At 30.8% G+C, this 18,139-nt stretch overlaps 2 protein-coding genes and 1 long non-coding RNA gene across 3 annotated transcripts; 2 read left to right on the top strand and 1 right to left on the bottom strand.

Moving 5' to 3' along the window:
• Window positions 1-2,987: 2,987 nt before the first annotated feature.
• On the bottom strand, window positions 2,988-3,344 carry LOC107647535 (protein DOWN-REGULATED IN DIF1 11-like). The gene has a single exon (XM_016351607.1). It carries the CDS (start codon window positions 3,342-3,344, stop codon window positions 2,988-2,990), a length of 357 nt encoding a protein of 118 aa, XP_016207093.1.
• Window positions 3,345-6,358: 3,014 nt separating this feature from the next.
• LOC107605181 (signal peptide peptidase) lies at window positions 6,359-11,846 on the top strand. The gene is made up of 12 exons (XM_016306964.3): window positions 6,359-6,555; window positions 6,684-6,801; window positions 7,334-7,449; window positions 7,551-7,702; window positions 7,797-7,882; window positions 8,301-8,428; window positions 8,749-8,799; window positions 9,191-9,277; window positions 9,387-9,456; window positions 10,340-10,476; window positions 10,954-11,031; window positions 11,603-11,846. The coding sequence occupies exons 2-12, from the start codon at window positions 6,762-6,764 to the stop codon at window positions 11,681-11,683; spliced, it is 1,026 nt and encodes a 341-aa protein (XP_016162450.1). The 5' UTR covers window positions 6,359-6,555; window positions 6,684-6,761; the 3' UTR covers window positions 11,684-11,846.
• A 2,993-nt stretch (window positions 11,847-14,839) lies between these two features.
• On the top strand, window positions 14,840-18,000 carry LOC148563020 (uncharacterized). The gene is made up of 4 exons (XR_015886003.1): window positions 14,840-15,989; window positions 16,869-16,965; window positions 17,349-17,459; window positions 17,599-18,000. It is a non-coding gene; the product is annotated as an uncharacterized LOC148563020 (long non-coding RNA).
• Window positions 18,001-18,139: the final 139 nt, after the last annotated feature.

The following is an 18,139-nucleotide window of genomic DNA, read 5'->3' as shown; positions in this document are numbered from 1 at the left end:
CATAGGCCAATTAGGCACCAACCACCAAGTTTGGCTAACCTTGTCATACCCAATTTTGTTGTGATAGTCTCGGATGAAGAATACATCCAGCGTGTCTGTATCAATATCCAGCAACTCACAAGTCTCTCCACCGTTGTAAGACATACTCCTATCAGCCCCTGTGATAAACGACCCTCCATGGTGAAATATAATGGTAATTAACGGATCACCCATCTGCCAATATTTACAAAAAAAAAATTAATTGATCACACCCATTGTTTGAAATCAAACATCACTGCTAGTAATAGATTAAGAATCTGAAAGTAAAGAATAATCAATTATTGTCCACTAATAAGAAATGAATAAACATTACTGATGTCATACCAAGAAATCACATCTAGCTATGCAGAGAAAGTGTGAAATCAAGAACATTATTTTGGTTTAACTAAAGATAGCAGTTCTCTAGACACTAACTTCAATCTTCATGGATCAAACCATTCAAATTTACATACCCTTTCCCACAACTAATCCACTAGTCCAGGCCAAATTCATCTAACAACTTGACTATTCCAATAGCTAATTTAACTTCATTAGCAATTGCAAAACTTACTTTATATTATTCTAACATATGTATGCAAGAATCCATTATGATCACACATTCTGTTTAACTAAACAGCATTACATATTTCATTCAATTTAACTAAACCAACCCAATACAAAGAAAGGCAATTAGGTAAATCAGTCAAATTCAGCATCTGTTATCAGAGTTACAAAAAATTTCAACTCCCAAAAGATCTTTACTTCTACTGTGATCATGCAAACTCTGTTTAACAAATTCATTGATCAGAGTCATTGTCCTGAAACACATTAACAGTTTGGAAACTCCTCCACTAAGAGCAGTAAACCCTAACACATAAAGAACACGTTTTCATATCATCAAAACACAGGAAACACTCCTACTCTATAATTTTCTTGGCCAAACCACTACGAAAGCCAGTAGTGATTAAACCCTAGCACAGAGAACAGAACAGAGGCGTTCATACCCACCAAGACAATCGAAAAAAATGGCCTAAACTTTTGTGAATATTAGATTAACAACAACATCAAAAAACAGAGGAACCACATTTTTTTTTCATTTTTGGCTTACCTCTTTCAGAGCAATCAGGCTTCCCAACTTTGTGTATGAAGGAGAGGAAAGCAGCGATGCTCCAAAGCCAATGTCTTCCACTGAAATCGGAGCGGTTAATGGAGGAGCACATGCACCATTGGAGATTGAGGGAGGGAGAAGAAGAAACCTCACTCTGTGTTGTGTTTGTTTCGTGTTTAGAGAGGAGGGAGACAATACGTTATTGAAACATTGAGGGAGGGACGTAATCAGCGTGAAACGACGTCGTTTCATGTCATTTTGGCGCCACAGTCAAAACGACGTCGTTTCTGTGAGTCCCACGTGTCAACGACGCTGCCAGCTAAGCTTTACGATTGCGCCACCTGTCCAAAAATTGCTGGAAGGACCACTTTGAGTCCCGGAGTGCAAGTTCGGGGATGACTCTGAGGAACTTTTAAGTTCAGGGACTACATTGAGGCTTAACTCGAGTAAGAGGAGAAGAGAAGTTTGTGTCACAATATTTATGACGTCACGCGTGACTGCAGGTGGTAGAAGGTGATGCGTAGTTGACAGTGGAGAATTGGCAACTGCTGGTGGCGGAAGAGGACGTGTGGGCGTGTGGCCAGCTGCTGGTGGCGGGAGCGGACATAGGGGTCTTTGACGTCAGTGATACATAAGCAAAGAGAAAGAGTTTTGTAGTTATTTTATTTTTTACTGTATATAAGAGTGAATGTGGGATTAAGATTACTCTTGATTTATAATTTTTTTTCCCTACTTGTTAGGCTTCTTTTGCAGTTCATATACGGACATAGATTATCTCAATTTTTTTTAACAATTGAAGGAGTAAAATATTTAAGCTTAGGGTAAGCATTTAGTGTTAGGGTTAGGAAAGAGTATGTATTTTCCTCAAGCTTAAAGGCTATCTCTGGGATGGCTTCTTTGTAGACCATCCATCTCTTAAACTGAAGCTCGTGGAAGAGTGATTTGAATATGGCGTCAGTTAAACCTGGCGTTGCCAACGCCTTTTTGCATTTGTATCAGTTCGTACACTTGTGCGTACGCACACTTGTTGAAACTTGCATTCCTAAGTCATCTCAGGGTTTACTTGTATATGGCGCCAGTTAAACCTGGCAGGGCACACTCCCAGGAGCTTCTCGGTGTTATCACAAAGTGGTGCCAGTTTAACCTGGTGTTGCCAACGCTCAGGGCACACTCTCAGGGAGTTTTTTGGTGTTATTTTAGGATAACTTCTCGTGTTTCAAGTTGTCAACGCCTTATTTATTCATTTCTCACCATTAATTTAATAAGTGGGACAAAAAAATCATGAAAGAGAAAATAATGAAGGATTAGAGATCACACTTTACTCCTTCAATTTTTTTTTTTAATAATTGAGAGGATCCATTCCCGTTTATACACTAGTTGGTTGCAGTTGACTAATATCCTAGTTGGATTACCTAACAAAATTGTTTTGTTTTCATCTAAAACCACATTATCTTAAAAAATTAAAATAGTTGATTTGATACTCTTCACCAAAGCAAAGCCCATGTTTTGTTAAATGTCTTATCCTTTCAAAAATGAATATGAGTCAAGTTTGATATTTTTGTTTAATAACGAGCGAAAATTCAAAAACAAAATTACATATAAACTGTTTTAGAGAAAAATATTCCTAAAAAATTTATTGTAAAAAGAAAATCATAAACAATTAAATAAAAAATTTAGGTGTGTTTAACTTTAATTAATCCATTTGCACAATTATTTCTGAACATGTGATTAAGTGTTATGTTTCACTTAGTTAACAAAGTTTGGAAAGTTGTTACAAGCGAAAAAATGCATATAACCTTTTATTCACACAGAATATTTCATTATTTTATTTACAATATATATGTTATTGAGTTGAAATCAACTAGTGTGTAGCACAAGCATTCCAAACATTTCTACTCCTCTGCAGAATTTCGTCCTTTTTGGGATTGAGATCTGGAAGTGTGGCAACATATTTGGACATGTCGTCATAACACTGCTTTCCCACAACATTTACAAGGTTGGAACAACATTTTTCAGTAACTGTTTGATTGCCATAAACTACACTCGAATGAATCTCGTCGCGACAGTCTTGCGCTACCTTCTGTGAACAGCGGCTCAAATAGGTTTGGTACATTGCAAGTGGTGATGGCGCCAAATTAGATGCACCTCCACTTTCGACCAACAAAGAAGCATGAGCCATGACGATGAACAATACACAAATGTTAAGGAGTGTTGCCATGGTTCAATGCTCGATTATCAATGTCTTTTGTTATGTCAAATCCTTTGTTGATTATGATGATTTGTAAAGCGGGTTTTATAGGGGACAAACATATAACTCTCTTATTGACATGATTTGGTTCAATTAGTTATTTGATTATGACACGAAAACTTACAAATAAATATGAGTTTTCCATAACTTATGTCATTATTAAATATATGCAAGTTTGTTTCAACAATATTTAAAAAAAAAAACTAACTAATACATGGTTAAATCATCTTCTTTCCATAAATGAAAAAAGATCATGCATAACTAGAAAAACTTAGAAAATATTTGGAGTTCAATTAAACGCAAATTTAACTCAACCTTCCTTCTCAAGACTTAATTACTAAACCGTTATGATTATTAATATTTTTTTTGATAACCTTGTGTTCGAGTTTTGTTTTTATTTTAGTGTGTTGAGTATTTTTTGTTTCAAAAAAAATTAATGTTCTTTTGTTTGTCATGTAGAATGAATTTTCGCTATTACACTTTTATTATTGTAAACAAATATGTTGATTGGTGCATTGAGAATATATTTTTTTGTTTGGCTGGTACTTTAGTTAGTTATCTAGCGAAATTGTTTTATTTTCATCTGAAACCACATTATCTTAAAAAATTAAATAGCCGTTACTCTTCACCAAAGCATAGCCAATATTATTTTGTTTTGTTAAGAAATGTGTGATCCTTTGATATTCTTTTTTTTTTAAACAACGGACAAAAATTCAAAATACAAAATTACATATAAATTGTTCTAGAGAAAGATATTTCTAAAAAGATTACTCTAAAAACGCAATCATAAACAATTAAATAAAAAATCTAGGTGTGATTAACTTTAATTAATCCATTTGCACAACTATTTTTATTCGAGAACATGTGATTAAGTGTTAAAGTTTCCATAGTTATTACGAGTGGAAAAAATGCACGAGAATCGTGTAAAAGTTGATCCATTTACTTTCGCTACCAGGTTGAATTTAGTTAGAATTTTAAACATATCAACTAAGTTAAATGTCCGTCTAATTCATGTTAGTGTCTAACACTCAAATATGCTCGTACAACACATGTTATGCATATACTTGTATTTGACGAGATTTTTTATTCTTTTTCATAGCCATTTCAAATATAAATTGAATAGAGTAGCGTTCGATGAAAAGATAGAGAAATATCGCATTAGACAAATCAGTCTTTTAATAGCACTTTATATCAGAGTCATAACGTTTCTGTCCTTTAAGTAGCGTTTGTTTGAGAGAAAGAGATAGAAAAATTGAAATTGAGAGATAGAGACTAAGAGGTAGAGATTGAAATAAATCTCAGTATTCTGTTTGGTGTAAAATAGGAGACAGAAATTGAAACAATAATGAAACTCTAATTTAATTTGAACAAAAGATAAAATTGGAATTAATTAATTGAAATGAGGATATTTTAGGTATAAAATGTTATTAAAGTTTCAGTTTACATCTCTAAAAATTTTAGTCCCATGTGTCTTCACTTTTTAGAGGTACTGAAATAATAAAATTTTGGAGACAGAAAAAAAAATTTTAGTACCAGTCTCTGAACCAATAAACATAATACTGAGTCTCAATCTCTCCATCTCTGTCTCAATACCTCAAAACAAACACTACTTTAAAAAACACAAAAAACATTTTGGCGACTTAAAAACTTAACAGTGTTAACAGAAGGACTACAGGTGTTCAACAAGAGTTAATTTCAAGAACCAATTTAGTATTTTAATTGTTCAGAAATTAATTTGTCTAATGCAATAATTTTTTAGGGACTAAATCATCACTTTATTCTTGAATAAAATATCAATAGTAATATTAAAAATGGTCAACATTAGTAGTTAGGATATTAGTAGTAGAGAATAGATAAATTGGCATTTGCAAATAGTTGCATATTATATAAATATACATATGTTTAACTCATGTTTGTATTCTATATTTTTTAAAATTTGGTGATAAAGGTTTTTATTTAGAGAATATTTTTGGTGAAGAAGAAAATTGAATAAAAAATAAAGATTCTCACTAAATTAATAAAAATATGTATATAATTTTTTTATTGCTCTTATTCCAATAAAAAGAATTATTTTTTTATTTAAAAATATTCTTGATCGGAATATTATCCGATGTTTTATGAGGTACCTATGTTTCTATTTATATTTCACTCTCGTGAATCATTAATCAAATTTTATTTTTTTATTCTGACTAAATATTAGCATAGTTATCAAAATCGAATCAATGAGACTATTAGATTATTGGGTCATTAATTTAATCGGTGGGTCATAGATTGAACCAGTTGATCTGGTCATAATTAAATAATTATATAAAATTTAATTTAATTTGTTTCTTTTCATAATAAATATCTTTTTTTGTTTTATTTTATATTCAATTAATTATTATTTTTAAATTTTAATAACTCATCAATTAATTTATATTTATTATACTCTTTAAATATTTATAAATTTATATTTATTATACTTTTTAAGTATTTATAGAAAAAAATAAAAATAACAATCATTGAGATAAAAAATATGATTTAATTTTATTTACATAATACATTTAATAGAAAAAACATGCATAAAAAATACATATTTTTTAATTTAATCAAATTTAACCAAATTTGATGAATAAAATTAAACTAATTTTAAATATATTTAATTATATTTTATTGGATTTAATTAAATTTGACCAAATTAAAAGTATTTAATCAATTTAAATGATGATTTAATCTGAATTAATGATTGAATGACGAAATTTTCGATCTAACCGGATCAGTTCGCATTAGAAAACAAATAACACATAAACAAACTTGAGCCGGCTGATTTGGCATGTTTGGAGACTTTTGTGTTTCAAGTTTCAACTTTCAACGGCTAAAGGGTAAACTAAAATCTAAAAAGGGTAATATTGACTGACGTGGCAATTTGAAGGCATTTGATTGGCTTACACACCTCCACCTACGTGGAGGAGAAGCTAAATCCGCTTTCATCCTCGTTACCGCGTGATCTACAATTTAATTAGATGTTTAGAAATTTAAACAAATCAATATCAAAATATTAAAACGAAATAATCTTAAAACCCTAAAATTGAATCCATTTATTTCATTTTTGATAAAAACCATAGTCTTATTTTATTTTTTCGTTCCTGGCCTCTCCGATCTGCAAAGTCTGCGACTGTGCCTAGTGTTGTCGCTGCAAGAGGTTTCATTTCATTTTATTTCCGAGATCCTTTTTAAACGTTATAATTTTGGGAAATTCATTTCTGAAATTGAACAATGATGAACTTCTGATTTCTGAATTCTGAAGTTCTCGTCGTTTTGTGATCGCAGGGGGAGGTCCATATTCGGAAGATTATACTTCAGAAGATCTTTTTTTTTTTTGCTACTTGTAAGGTAGATTTTTGAAACATGAAAAGCACTGAGAAAATTGCCAATTTGGCTTTAGCAGGTTAGTGGAAAGTTTCTCTTCAATGTTACTAATTGATCGTTTCTTTTATTTTATTTTTTAAATAATTTTGCTTTGTTAATTTATGTTTTGGAGGTAATATTTCTGAGTAAATTGGAAATGGGTGAAAATGAAGACTAGTCTTTGGTTTCCCTGAAATTACCTTTAAGAATTCTAGGATAATTCAGTTGATGTTTATCTCTGCTCCTGCTACTGATTAACATAGATGGCTTGGAATGTAAATTCACTAAGCTGTAGGGTTGAATGAGTGATAAAGTGATTGTGGTTTAGAATTCTTAATAGGTTCTTGAATTCAGATGGTTGTGCTATTATCCGTTTGGATTGTCCATGAGAGGAGTTAAAATCAAGATATATGTAGGCCTTTCAAGTTCCTTTCTCTCCAATTTTACATGCATAGGGAGCCAAAAAGCGTTTCTCTTTTTCTTTTCTCTTTTTTTCATTTTGTTTTTTGCTTCTTTTTTTTTTTTTTGAGATAATTTTTTGTTAATTAGTTAGTTTCTATCTTTTGTGGCAGGTTTAACCTTTGCACCTCTTGTAATTAAAGTAGAACCAAATGTAAATGTTATCTTGACTGCTTGCCTCACTGTGTTTGTGGGATGTTATCGTTCCGTCAAACCAACTCCGCCTTCTGTGAGTAGTACCTTTCATGCTCAGTTACTTCATATGTTGCTCTTTGTTCATCTTGAGAACTGACTTCCCTGAAATGTGGCATGTATATAATAATAATGCAGGAAACAATGTCTAATGAACATGCCATGCGTTTTCCCTTTGTTGGGAGTGCAATGTTGCTCTCACTTTTCTTACTCTTCAAATTTCTATCAAAGGACTTGGTGAATGCTGTATTGACAGCCTACTTCATTTTACTTGGGATTATTGCGCTTTCGTATGTTCTTTACCTAGGGCCATTATGTCCCATGTAGATTCTTTCCCCTTCATATTTGCCATCTTTCTAACATTTATTCTTTCTCTTTTTACAGGGCGACGGTATTACCACTTATCAAACGGTATTTACCAAAGCACTGGAACGAGGACATCATTGTCTGGCGCTTCCCATATTTCCGTTGTATGTGAGACATGCTTGCCTCCTTCTTTCACCCTACTCTCTCTGTGAACTCTTTAACTGGGGTATCAACCCTGAAGTTATATATAACCAGTCATCTTTTAGTCAGTGATGATATTCTTCAACTTGTATCACTTGCTTCTGCTGACTACGGCAGCTAGTTTTGTGATGTACGTGTGAAGTATAACTTCCTGAGAATTTTTCCTTGCCAAGTATACTTTCTTTTTCTTGTTTAGTTAATGACTATATTTGAAGCAAACACGTACATAAAAGTTATATGAACAAAATACCTATAGGGGACATATATAGCGACAAAGTGTTTGAATTTTGCATTTTTTTGGCTGTTTGCATTTGGTCTAGTTGACAGTAACTTGCTTCCATCATGCAGAATGATATTTTTCATTACACCTTTCTTACACAGCTTTGGAGATTGAGTTTACAAAGTCACAGATAATTGCTGCAATCCCTGGAACTTTTTTCTGTGCTTGGTATGCTAGGCAGAAGCATTGGCTGGCAAATAATATATTGGGGCTTTCTTTTTGTATTCAGGTTTGATCCTTAATGTGTTGTTCCTTAAACTCATTCATTTTACTTACATTTCTCTTGCCTGGAAAAGGTATCTTTTAGAACTGTAAGGTTAGCATTCTTTGTTTCTCTTTATTGTTGTGCTTTTGTACATATTATGAGCAACTGAATTGAATGCATTAAATAATAAATATATTCTTTTATATCATAAATGTTGAAAGTATGATAATTATACTCCGAAGAGCAAGGGTTTAGAAACTAACTGATAATACCTTGTTTGTGTAAATCACATTTGAATTAGTAACTAGTGGAGTGACAACTGGCTTAATCTTTAATCTTCGCAGGGAATTGAAATGCTTTCTCTTGGATCTTTCAAGACTGGTGCTATTCTCTTGGTAAGAATATTTTCTTCAATTATCCTCATTGTTAATGGTGTTTTTAGAACCGTTTTGTTTTAATTTTAATTTTAATTTTACTAAGTTTTAATTACTGTTTTCCCCCACTGGATCACCCGTCATTTGTCTGCAACTAAATCAAGCTGCTCAAAATTGTGTTCTTCATTTGAGAAAATTTAGATAAGCTCTTTTCTTTTTTTTTTTTTTCTGAAAGAAAAAAAAGGAAAACAAAGTTTTGGAGAAGCAATTCCTCATTTTTTAATATCTTGACTTTGCTGATTTCCAATCCTTTTTACCGAGACTAGTATTTAAACAAAGTTTCTACTACACTTTTTTTTTAGTGTTTCCTGTTAGTTGATGTGTGTATCTTTTCTATTCATGTGTTGTGCAGACTGGACTATTTGTATATGACATTTTCTGGGTTTTCTTCACTCCAGTGATGGTTAGCGTTGCTAAATCATTTGATGCTCCGATAAAGGTTAAAGTCTTATATAAGTGAATTGAGTTTATTTTCTCCTTTATATGAAGTTAAATAGTATACATTATACAATATCTTCCTAATATTGATCATTCCAATTATTTTTCAGCTTTTGTTCCCCACAGCAGATTCTACCCGGCCATTTTCAATGCTTGGCCTTGGTGACATTGTCATCCCTGGTAGGCTGACTTGTTTATTGATGTATTTTCTTGCAAATGTATCCGGCTTTTTGTAGCAGTGAGATTAGTGTAGAACTTCTTAATTTATATCTGGTATTGGATTCTGATATATTGTAGGAAAAGAGTTGTACGTTAATGAGTGAGTAGGGATGTTAAATTTTTAAGTGGCTCAACTTGAGGAATGTTAAAATGCAAGTTTTTAAAACAAAGGTAATGCATTTCACCACATTATCTGTCAATTTATAGGGACACAAAAGTGAGTTTCATGTGGAATGAGGAAGAATGGTTGCTCTCACCTTTGGCTTCATGAAACCTCAAAAGCTATTGGTAGAGCAACAAACAGCAACAAAATAAAATAACAAATGTTATCTCCCTAATTACACCTGATATAACAAAAAAGTTAAATGTAAATTCTTGTGGTAGTGTCATCCTCTACTAACCAGAACTTCTAAGATCTTCACCTAGTTTAAGTCTGTAAAATTCTTCTTTGAGATTATTCTGATCTTCAATTTTGTTTCACCTATGGTTAACCACATATTTAGTCAATGACTATTTTATAGAGGCTGTATGGTTGTTTCAATTCCATCCATGTTGCACTTGCACTACTTGACCATTGTTCTCTATGTGACCATTTGAATAGGGAACTTTTCCTATCTCATTTCTGTTATGAAACATGTTTCATATTTTCTTATATGCTTCACATTGTGGAATTAGTCATGAAAAGATTATATACTTTTTTTTATTGTATACCCTGCATGTACTGCAGAATTTTATGCAGTTTTCATCTTTCATATTTTCATACTTATGTGCATTTTGGGGTGAAGAGTCAGTGACTTCTATGTCATAATTTTGTTATTTCATTTTTTTTATAAAATACCCTCAGGTATCTTCATAGCATTGGCTTTGCGGTTTGATGTGTCTAGAGGAAAACAGCCTCAGTATTTCAAAAGCTCATTTTTAGGATATACTATTGGCTTGGCGCTTACAATTTTTGTGATGAATTGGTTTCAAGCTGCTCAGGTGACTGGATCTGAGTACTTATTTCTTCTTTTACTTCCCTCTTCTGTTCTTGGCTCTCAATTATGATGTCATGGTAGTTTAAGATAGAAAGTATTTGAAGATCATATTGACACATATGGCTGATCAAGCATGTGAAAATATCATGTTTCTTTGACAATTTTGTGAATAATATGATGAAATGTGCATCCGACTGACAAAATTAAGGCCATGTAGTGTGCTGGGCCATCCTGCAGTTTGAAAACACCTACAAAATTAAGTACTAAAGTTGCAAAGTTCCTCCAGTTTTTATGTTTACTCATATATCATAAAATATTCATCAATTATAAATGAACTTTGAAGTGTTAGTACATTTTAGTAGAAAAGAGTACTATTGAAATTAGCTTTTTTAGATTCATATAGGAAATGCATTCTCTTTTAACATGGATTGATTGGATTCCCCCCTTCCCCCCTCCTTCTTTCCTTTTATCTTTGTTTCAGCCTGCTCTTTTATACATTGTACCTGCTGTAATTGGATCTTTGGCTGTTCATTGCATATGGAATGCTGATGTTAAACAGGTTCGTTTGACTTACTAATTTTACCTCTGATCTGTTCATTGTTAAATTCTTACTAATTTTTTGTGAGGGCAGTACATACCCAATAGGGTACTTTGTAAAAACAAATTACTTGCAAATTGCAACAGTGTAATGGCAATAAAAGTTTCAAGCATTTTCTTTTTAGAATAAAAATACCTAATGGTTCATTGATAGTGGATCAAAAGTTAAATTCTATTTTGGATATTAATTGAATGTTAGAAACCACTAGAAAGTGTGAGTTTTAATTTTGGTTTGAAACTATAACATTGTAACTAAATTTTCTTCTACTGTAAGGTTTTAACTGTTTTTAAAAAAACTGCATCATGTTACAGATCAAAACTAAATCTTGTACATATTTACAAATGTAAATTGACCTAAAGTTTCCTGTTAAGGTTTCTATAAGGTTATTAAGTATGTTTAACATTTTATCGTAGTAATAACAATCCTTATGAATCGAGTTATAGTTAGAGGAAGACTAACTGAATGTATGTTTAACTAGACTTAGACCTGTAGAATTTATGCATAACAACTTTTTGATTTTGTTTCAAATCAGTTATTGGAGTTCGACGAGTCCAAGATAGCCAACTCATCTCAAGAAGGCAGTGATCCCAAATCTAGCAAAAAGGTGGAATAAACTTGCATACCATAACTCTTTGGAATTGAAATATTGGAGTTGGAGAAGAAATAGTCATTTTCTGGAAGCCCCAGTTACCTGTAATGCTAGCTTATTCAGCAGCATACATTTGTAAAAGATTTGTGATTGAGAAATATATCATTAGTCCCATTTTTCTGCTCAAGCATTTTTCTATCACTTAACCGATTTTCTTTTATCTCCTTTCATTCTTTCTTATCTTTTTGTTGTTTCCAAATTCGTTTTCACTGAGTATACATAATTTTGACAAGTTTGCAAGAGGAAGCCTTCTTTGTTAGATGGCGTTTTTAATTAGGGTAAAATATATTTTTTTTCCTTAAAATTTGTTAAAAATATTCATAAATTTTATTTTATTTCAATTTTGTCTCAAAATTTTTTGAATTGTATCAAATATATCTATGACAGTTGATTTTTTAAAAATATTAGGACCAATTCAACAATAATTTGGGCAAATCACAATAATAAGCTAAAGGGAGTAAAATTTTACACCAATCAGCCAGAACGAAAACTGCTTCATGAATCCACCAATGCACGTTTACATGTAGTTCGAACCAGCTAAATTCGAACTTCATTTCTATATTGGGTTCGAATTATACACAAACACACGCACACACTAATTCGAACCAGCTTGGTTCGAATTACACACACAGTAATTCATGGTATAATTCGAATTATGCTGTTAAAAAATTAATAATTTATTAAAAAAATATATATTTTATTTCATACGTTAAAAAAAAGCTAACAAAATATTTAATTACGAGACTTCTTTAAAATATTAATGAGCTATCAATTCGAATTCCATAAAATACTTTTCTGTCCTTTTTTAATAGCTCATGAATATTTTTTAATAAATTTTTTTAATAAATTTATTTAAATTATACTACAAAAAATATTTTATCCTATGTAAAATAATTTTAAAAAAATGACTTAAAAAATGTTAGGAGTACTATAAAAATTTGTAATGTTTTAATTAGGTAAATACATGCATGTACTCAAATTTTAAATAAAATACTTTACATAGTCAATAATAATTTAGAAATGAAAGAAAATATTTTATTCCATACAAAATAATTAAAAATATATTTTATTCTATACAAAATAATTTTAAAAAATGGCTTAAAAGATGTTATGAGTACTATAAAAGTTTGTAATATTCTAGTGATTTAGGTAAATACATGATAAAAATATTTTTTCTTTAATTTCTAAATTATTAGTGACTATGTGGAGTATTTCTTTAATATCCTAAGTCATTAAGACATTACAAATTTTTATAGTACTTCTAACATTTTTTAAGCCATTTTTTAAATTATTTTACATAGAATAAAATATTTTTTTGTGGTATAATTTAAATAAATTTATTAAAAAATATTCATGATAATTTTTTAATAAAATTATTTAAATTATATGGTGAGATATTACATGATTCGAATTACGCATAGGGAAGTTCGAATCACTCTGATTCAAATTATATGGTGAGCAATTCGAATTCTATACAATAGAAATTCTGTCCATTCTTGATAGTTCATGAATATTTTTTAATAAATTTATTTAAATTATACCAAAAAAATATTTTATTCTATGCAAAATAATTTAAAAAATGGCTTAAAAAATATTAGAAGTACTATAAAAATTTGTAATGTCCTAATGACTTAGGACATTAAAGAAATACTCTACATCGTCACTAATAATTTAGAAATTAGAGAAAAAATATTTTTATCATGTATTTACCTAAATCACTAGAATATTACAAACTTTTATAGTACTCATAACATATTTTAAGCCATTTTTAAAAATTATTTGTATAGAATAAAATATATTTTTTAATTATTTTGTATGGAATAAAATATTTTCTTTCATTTCTAAATTATTATTGACTATGTAGAATATTTTATTTAAAATTTGAGTACATGCATGTATTTACTTAAGTTATTAGAACATTACAAATTTTTATAGTACTCCTAACATTTTTTAAACCATTTTTTTTAAAATTGTTTTGCATAGGATAAAATATTTTTTGTAGTATAATTTAAAAAAATTTATTAAAAAAATTTATTAAAAAATATTCATGAGCTATTAAAAATGGACAGAAAAGTATTGTATAGAATTCGAATTGATAGCTCATTAATATTTTAAAGAAGTCTCGTAATTAAATATTTTGTTAGCTTTTTTTTAACATATGAAATAAAAAATATATTTTTTAATTTTTAAATTATTAATTTTTTTAATAAATTTTTTAATAAAATTTTTTTAATAAATTATTAATTTTTTAACAGCATAATTCGAATTATACCATGAATTACTGTGTGTAATTTGAACCAAGCTGGTTCGAATTAGTGTGTGCGTGTGTTTGTATATAATTCGAACCCAACTGGTTCGAATTATGTAGGAATGGAGTTCGAATTTAGCTGGTTCGAATTACATATAAACGTACATGGGTGGATTCATGAAGCAGTTTTCGTTTTGGCTGATTCACGTAAATTATTTTCTCCCTTGGCTTATTTCTGTTTTTTGCCCCAATAATTTTATCAGCACAACTTTTAACATAAGCAAATCAAATATAGTTATTATTTATTATTATTGAATTATTCATAAATTTTTTTAAAATTTAGCTATCAGGAGTATATTTAATACAAATAAAAACTTTCAAAAACAAAAAATATATTTTATATTTTTAATTATTAGAATTAAGATATAAAATTTAAATTTTTATTTAAATTCAAATAAAAAATATTTTTGTATATATATTTATGTTTTAAAGTTAGTAAATAATAAATTAAACAAAGATAGTAGTTAGTAGCTTAAAATTGAAAAGCGAAATGTTAATAAACTGCTAAATTGCTGTAAAACTATTTGATTAATGAGAGGTGGATGCTAGAAGGTTAATTATTTTTAATAGAAAAAAGAATGCATTTTTAATGGAAAAAAGAATGGAGAATTAACTAATATAAACTCAAATACAAGAAAAAATAATTATTTAATATTTAATTTTATAAAAAGTTCAATGTAAATTGTAAAGTTCTTTCAAAGAGTATTTGTATACAATGTTTTTGCAATCTAACAATTCCTATACTATAGTATTTACTATTTAATATTTAACCAATCCCTATTTACCTTTTTATCTCTAATTTCATTAAAATACTTCAATTTAAACCCTAAAACTAACCGCAGAGCAGGTTAAACAAGATTAACTCAGATTAACTCTTTCCCTATAAGCACCATCCTCCCCTATTAGATTAGGGCTCTTGGAGAAAGTAATGAGTCTTGACAGAAGTAAGGAACAGAGGTTGAACTAGAAGTCTTGGAGAAAGTAATAACTCGACCAACGGGAGAGGAACAGAGGCCGAACCCAGTGCAAGGAGGGAAAGAAGTCTTACTAGAATGCCCTACTCCCTTCATGTTCCCCCGCTCACAAGCTTAGCAAGTCTTGATTTCATTGCAAGGCTCAAAAGGTTCAGAGCCTACATGATGGAGAAGAAAATAAAACTTATTGGCGGCATCATTGAAGCACCAAATGTTGAGAAGATGATCTTTCCTGAGATGATTCCTCCTAGCAATGTCGCACCAAGAAGAACTCGCTAGATTATAAGTTGATGCAGAGGTCATATTCCACTTCTTCAGAACCTGATCATGGCACACTTCACCTGACGGTTCTATGAGCCCTACTTTCATCCCAATCAGCCGCCCCTTCCCATCCCGAGCCTCAAGAATCCTCAGAATCTCCGCGTCTTTGTGTGCCAAGAACTTGCACTCCTCGTTTATCTGCTTCTCCGGCATCGCCAACCGGCTGTTATTAGGCTCCAAATCAGTCTTTGTTAACTTCCTCTGCATCACAAAAGTTACATCAAATCCTTTCAATGAAGCTATAATCGCCTTGAAAATTTCCGGAAGCTCTGGAATATCAGTCTTTGTTGTTGATGTAGATGCTAATGTGGATCCTGTTGAAGGTGATGATGCAGCATTCTTCTTATCCGGCGTCCTCTTGTCTTTATTCTTTTTCATGCTTGCCTTTCCAAGAGAGTGGTGCAGCTTCAAAGCTTTGAAGAACCTCTTGAGTACAGCGTGGTCCTCTTTGCGGTAGAGACTCTGATTTGCCTTAATTGCTGCCCGGTTCACTTTGCAGTACTCCGGATTCTGCAGGGACACTAAGACGTCAATTCTTGTAAGGCGGAATGGATTCGGAGCCATAGCTTCTATTGTTTTCAAATCCAGCTTCAACAACTCCTTCAAAGTTTTCTTGCTTCTCATCTTGGCAACCATGATTGACACTAGAAACACTTTCCAAAAACAGGTTAGGCTTTCTTTCACAAGAATGTGAGACTCATGAATCAGAATTAATAGGATGTGCTTTATTTATAGTTGAAGGCTTTAAGCTATGATATAATTAAATACTTTCTGTTTTTAAAAAATCAATTACGGAAGATTTTGATTGATTTTAATCTGTGTAAGTTTAATTTAAGATATGATATGATAAGATTCTGTTTCAAAATAATTATTTGATATGACCAGGTTTAACTGGACACAACACAAGTTTTCATTTGAGTTCGTTTTTGTTCTTTCCAGATTGGTTTTCATTTAAGTTTAACTGGACAGTGGATACACACAGTTTTAACTTTTAATTGAATGTTAGATATGATTTGAATTTTGATTTGAAAAATTTTCTTCTGTAAGGTTTTAACTGATTTTTCAACCCAAACATTTTTCTATCACTTAACTGATTTTTTTTTCTCGTAAAAAAAAAGAAACAGATTTTCTTTTATTTCCCTTTTTTTGATCTCTCGTCTTTTTGTTGAAAGAAAAAAAAAAAAAAGAAAACAAAGTTTTGGAGAAACAAATCCTCATTTTTTAATATCTTGACTCTGTTGATTTCCAATCTTTTTAACCAAGACTAGTATTTAAACAAAGTTTCTACTACACTTTTTTTTTAGTGTTTCCTGTTAGTTGATGTGTGTATCTTTTCTATTCATGTGTTGTGCAGACTGGACTATTTGTATATGACATTTTCTGCAGTGAGTGCTTTTGAGTTCTGAGAATTTGTACTGATTCTTTGAAGAACAAATGTCACAAGCTAGTTGAACAATAATGACAAAATACTACTTTAATTTTATGATATCTCTCTCCTTTCATTTTGTTTCTTTAACAAACATGAGCAGTGTTATTCATTCTGCAGCAATTGTGTGGTGGCCTTTGTTTTGTCCATGTCAAGAATGAAATTTGTTCCCTCCAATTTCCCTCTCAACCTTTCAAACTTAAAGCAGTGTGGTAAGGTAAGGCAATTCAATTTCTAGATGTAAGCCTTTATTGGCATAATTGAGTCATTTTATTCAGTTTATCCAATTCAATCTCTCATTAGAAGTATAGATAAATGTAAAGCACTTGTTTAAGAGCGATTGAAAATATTACATGGATGGATATTAGTCTGCACTCACTGCAACATATTGGTTGCTACTTTTGGCAAATCATGTTCTTTGGGTTAAACAAATCATGTGTTATTACATCAATGGTTCTACTCATATTAAACCGACAGATTCTCAAACAAGCAGAGTCCTATAAATAAATCTTTGGGTTAAGTGCTACTTGGCTTTTAATGCTTACTTTGATCTGAAATTTTGATTAGTCCAGATATTGATTATTCTTCCCCTCATGACAGAGAGAGGTTTTCTGCATAGTCCATGAGAAATTTGGTGCCTCTTTAAGTAACTAAGTAACCAAGTCCTTCAATTTGGCCTTTCATTCTCTCCTCACTTCTTGCTCCAATCAGGTACACTTCTTTGTTTTCATTTACTACCCCCTAATAGCACCTTTCTATTTGTAAAATTGATCACTAATCTTCCACGAGGATTTAGGTTAATATGATGCTGGTACCCTTGTATTTTACCCTTACTTTTTTCATGCTGCAGGATCCTAAATACTATATGCTAAAGGAAGACGTTAGTCCTTGTATATTTGGTCCAGTAGAGAAGCAGAGATGGTCTTATGCTTGTGCAAAGCAGATGACCGATAGGCTAATATATGGTAAAGAATCTACTTTTTCTCTTTTTAATGGACCCTCAAACTGGGAAGAAAGTCTGCTATGTCCAATTTCCTCAGAGATTTGATGGTATTGATACACATGATCGGTATGCTAACAGGAACACAGTTTTCTTTGAATCAGAATTTATAGGATGTGCTTTATTTAGAGTTTAAGCTATGATAGAATTAAATACTTTCTGTTTTTAAAAATCAATTACAGAAGATTTTGATTCATTTTAATCTGTGTAAGTTTAATTTAAGATATGATATGATAAGATACTATTTTAAAATAATTCTCTGGTATGATCCTAGTCTTTAATATCACAATTGACAGGTTTAACTGGACACAACACAAGTTTTCACTCGACTTCGTTTTTATTGTTTTCAAATTCGTTTTCGTTCAAGTTTAACTGGATAGTGGATACACAT

The sequence above is a fragment of the Arachis ipaensis genome, chromosome B6, assembly GCF_059453495.1.
Source record: "Arachis ipaensis isolate K30076 ecotype BB chromosome B6, ASM5945349v1, whole genome shotgun sequence".
NCBI lineage: Eukaryota > Viridiplantae > Streptophyta > Magnoliopsida > Fabales > Fabaceae > Arachis > Arachis ipaensis.
The sequence above is the reverse complement of the archived record's forward strand: the minus strand, read 5'-3'. Positions and strand labels throughout refer to the sequence as shown.

Bases quoted from the DNA above. Each gene is read 5' to 3' on its own strand.
- LOC107647535 (XM_016351607.1), bottom strand. From the start codon at position 3,344: ATGGCAACACTCCTTAACATTTGTGTATTGTTCATCGTCATGGCTCAT.
- LOC107605181 (XM_016306964.3), top strand. From the start codon at position 6,762: ATGAAAAGCACTGAGAAAATTGCCAATTTGGCTTTAGCAG. The intron at 7,450-7,550 runs GTGAGTAGTACC...ATAATAATGCAG, and splicing joins TCAAACCAACTCCGCCTTCT to GAAACAATGTCTAATGAACA. The intron at 7,703-7,796 runs GTATGTTCTTTA...CTCTTTTTACAG, and splicing joins CTTGGGATTATTGCGCTTTC to GGCGACGGTATTACCACTTA.